Source organism: Halyomorpha halys, unplaced genomic scaffold (assembly GCF_000696795.3).
Source record: "Halyomorpha halys isolate HHAL.00 unplaced genomic scaffold, Hhal_1.1 Scaffold273.1, whole genome shotgun sequence".
In the NCBI taxonomy this organism is placed as follows: Eukaryota; Metazoa; Arthropoda; class Insecta; order Hemiptera; family Pentatomidae; genus Halyomorpha; species Halyomorpha halys.
In genome coordinates, this window is record NW_027106425.1 from 24527 (window position 1) to 28645 (window position 4119).

The 4119-nt window shown below is 47.7% G+C and overlaps 1 protein-coding gene across 1 annotated transcript; it reads right to left on the reverse strand.

Annotated features, from left to right (window-relative positions):
- Positions 1-3055: 3055 nt before the first annotated feature.
- On the reverse strand, positions 3056-3643 carry LOC106680641 (uncharacterized). The gene has a single exon (XM_014420505.1). It carries the CDS (start codon positions 3641-3643, stop codon positions 3056-3058), a length of 588 nt encoding a protein of 195 aa, XP_014275991.1.
- Between the last annotated feature and the right edge of the window lie 476 nt (positions 3644-4119).

A 4119-nucleotide genomic window follows, 5' to 3' on the forward strand; every position in this document is an offset into this window, starting at 1 on the left:
TTATCAAAATAAAATATCGATATTCTATTTTTAAATTTTCTTCAATAAAACAATTATATTTTAGTTTATATTTGTTATGGTTGTCGTGGTGTTGCTTTATTTCATGGTTATTAAGAGTTTCTTATGTATTTTGATTAGGTATGACATAAAATATGTCTTCCTATGTTATCATTTTACAATTATCATTACTTTAATTCGTTAAATTTTCGATATAGATATTTCGATATTTTAAAATATCGATATTTTAGTTCAGATATAATACCGATATCTATATTGATATCCGATATCGATATCGATATTTTTCTTTCGATATCCCATCCCTACCGTCCGGCTCGGTTTGAGGCATTATGTGAGGTACTCGAAGCTCCTCAAGGTGTACCGTACGTGACCGAAATGGGAAACTTACATCCCTGATGGTGAATAAATTATTCTCCCGAATGGTGATAACCTTGTACGGACCCTCGTACGGCGCAGCTGTTTTATTACGAGCTGTTCGTAGTCGCCTGTACACTATAGTTCCCAACGCTAGTGGTCCCTTCTTATATACTAAGGGTCTATTATTCGCCTTATCAACCCGGGTTTGTTTATCGAGGATTAATTTTTCTCGCTAGGTATAGTTTGGTTCGTAGATCGTTGTTAACCGTAATGAGGTCCCCTCTATCCCTTCGTCGATGTGCAAAAACGATTTCGACAGGCAATAGTCCCGTTGCTGCGTGAATGGTATTATTATAGGCTATGATTGCACGCGGTATAGCCTCGAATGGTTCGAGATTGCGTCCTAACTTGAGAAGCCGTAAGTGTTCCCCGATTGTGTTATGTAGACGTTCTACGGCGCCCCTCACCTTGATGTGATGTAGGGTGTTCAACCGCCAATTGATGCCTAATGCCTTACTCTCATCTCGGATTATGGCGTTATTAAATTCTCTCCCACAATCTGAAATTACTTCGTCCGGAACACCGTAGAACACGCACCATTGCAGAATTCCTTCCCAAACTGCCCGGGGTGTTTTGGCCTCGATCGGATAGGCCATTGCGAGCTTACTAAACGGGTCGATCGCCGTTAACCAAGACTGTCTCTCGTTGGAATAGATATCGACTTGTACCGATCTTAGGGGTTCTATCGCGGTCGGTGTGACTACCTGTTCCGCTACTGCAGGTTGTCGCTCGTACCTTGCTCGTTGGCAGACTTCGCATCGCGCTATACAATCCCGCACGGTATGGTTTATATTCTTCCATAAATACAGCAATTTTAGCGCGCGAAGGGTCTCCTCGATTCCACGGTGGTTCGTTTTGCCAGAGTGGTGTTCAGTAACGAGTCATTGTTGTGCCTCCGGTTCCGTAATCTACTTGACGGAGACATCAGTGAGTACCCCATTCCCACCCTCTCTTGTCACCATAACCGTTTTAATTTGTTCATGATCAATCTATTTCCCACATAAACATAGCAGTTCCGCCCTGGGTTGGTGAATTCCGCAAATATATTTTCTAGCGGTTTCGTCGATCGATGCGGGGGTGCGGACTAATATTGTCGACAAACCCTCGTATGTACTCGCCCTGATTTCGATTCCGGGATCCTGTTTGGATTTCATAACGATTTGGTGACGCTTATTATTAAATATGTCGTCCTCCTCTGGCAGTTCTCGGGGTCTGTCCGTCGGGGTTCTATTTTCCTCGTGTTCACTCAGTACTAAAGGAATTTCCGGTCTGCTTTCCGCCGATGTTTCCTCGTCTTCGATCGCGTTCACCACCAAATATCGCGATAACCAATCTGCGACTGCGTTTTCAACACCTTTTTTGTGAATCGTGTGGAAGTTGTAAATCGCCAGACGTTCCTTCCAGCGTGATACCCGCGCGGACGATTCCTTGAGGGTTGCTAAATGCAATAAAGGCTTATGATCGGTTAGTAGTTCGAACCGTCGACCATATACGTATGGTCGATAGTATTCCACCGCCCAAACTACCGCCAAAAGCTCTCGCTCGATTGCGCTATAGCGCTGTTCAGCGTCATTTAATTTCCGCCCCGCATATGCTATTGGTTTCTCGCCAGTTTCAAAATTCTGGGAGAGAACAGCTCCAACAACGACCTCGCTCGTGTCCGTAGTAATTTTAAACATTCTGGTGAAGTCGGGGAACGCTAACAGCGGACGAGAGGTTAAAACCTCCCGGCACCTCCTAATGCAAGCTAATGGTCTGGTCCTAGTTGAAACCGTCTTCCTTTTTTCAACATGTCGGTCAGTGGGTGCGTAAGCTCTGCTATTCCCGGTATAAACCTCCTATAATAGTTCACCATCCCCAAAAACCGTCTGATCCCACGAGCGTTCTTTGGTAATGGAGCTTCCTGGATGGCTTTTGCCCGTTCCGGGTCTGGCTGTACCCCGTTTTGTGAAACCACATGCCCTAAAAACCTAATTTCCCGTAAGCCAAAATGGGCTTTTTTCTTTTCTCGTGATAATTTCAGTCCGAACTCGCGTATTTTATCGAAAACACGCTTGAGGTGTTCCCCGTGTTCTTCTTTGTTCCTACTAAAGACGATTAGATCGTCCAGATAGACCTGGGAATACGATTCACCCAGTCCGCGCTGCATTTCGTCCATGAGACGCTGGAAAGTGAGTGGGGCCCCTTTTAGTCCGAACAGCATGCGAACGAATTCGTAGTGTCCCCGCTCCCACGAAAACATCCTCTTCGGCCATCCGTACCTGGTGATACCCACTCTTCAGGTCCAAAGTACCAAAAATGGTCTCCCCTGCTAAGCGATCTAGGATATCCTCAACCCGAGGAAGTACCCCCTTCGCGCAACCACATTTCCTTCGTCCCGTCCAAATTCCCAGCTTCTCCGCCGCCCTTTTACTAATCAACGAGTTTGTGCTTCCTGTGTTGATAAGGAAGCTGATGCCAGACTCACCCAACCTCGCCACGGGCAACCTTGTCCACTGTCCTGTACTCCTGTACTGTACTGTTAATAACTATTAACTCTCCCGGTTGGTTGCCCCGCCCACTACCGCGTCCTCAATCTGAGCGCGTCCCGTTACTTCCTCTGCTCCGGAAAATCCCCCCTTCAAGGATTTTCCCCGCTTACCTCATGCTTCCCTGTAGCCGGAAAACTGCGCCCAGACCGGATGCTCTCATCTTGGCATCTTCCGCTCCTCCCGCTGGCCCGTCTCCTGCTCCAATCCTGGTTGTTGACTTCCATCGGCTCCGGTTTTGGTTCCCTTCTGTTTGGCCGGTGGCTACGCCTCGGGCATTCCCTTGCGATGTGTCCTTGCCTGCCGCACTCGTAGCACCTCGTGAGAGTACATTGGGCTGCAATGTGCCCCGTGCGATTGCACTCGTAACAACGTCGCTCTGATTTCCGCCTCCGGGCATCTAGGCCTCTGCTCCGCCGTTTTTCGAAGCCAGTGTTACTGTTGATCCACCTGGTAGGGCTGCGTTGACGCATCCTCGGCGACTTAACCTCCGTCCAATCCGCTTCCGGTTTTCCGAAGCGAGCTTCATTGCGTTCTCTCGCGTCGATCAGATCGTGTGCACACTCCAGGAAATCGCGGTCCTTGGGCAGTGAACCCGGACGGTCTAAGTAGTGGTTGAGCTGTACCTTCAACACTCTTCCTAAAATTCCTTTTTTTAGGCTCCCTCTGTTGGTCCGCATGTCTCCTCCGTCAGCCTATTATATAACAGAAGAAGCTTCTCGGCAAACTACCTTCTGATTACCCATGGACTCGGGTTCCTTGAATAAAAAAACACATCTTCTTCCGGGGTCCACCTGCTACCGCCGTACAACTTCTTAAGCCGTGTCTTCAGTGTTTCCCAGGGAAGGGTCGAGTCTCCTTGTATGGCGTTCAGAACTCGCCGAGAGGTACGACTACTAGTAATCTCACATCAGACTCTAGTTGCGTGCCCGTCTCCTTTCTGTTGTTTATTAAGTTTTTGATTTGGTCACCACCCTTGATAAAGTACTCGATGTCACCTACTACCCCCGTGAAGGGTTCCAATTGGCTAATTACCTCATGGATGAATGCCGAGCTCTGTGTCCTGATCTTAAGCAACTCAATCTGCGTGTTCTCTGTTGCTTTTGATAGTTGGGCCTCCAGCTTCTGTCGCTCAACAGTCGATTGAGCCAACTGA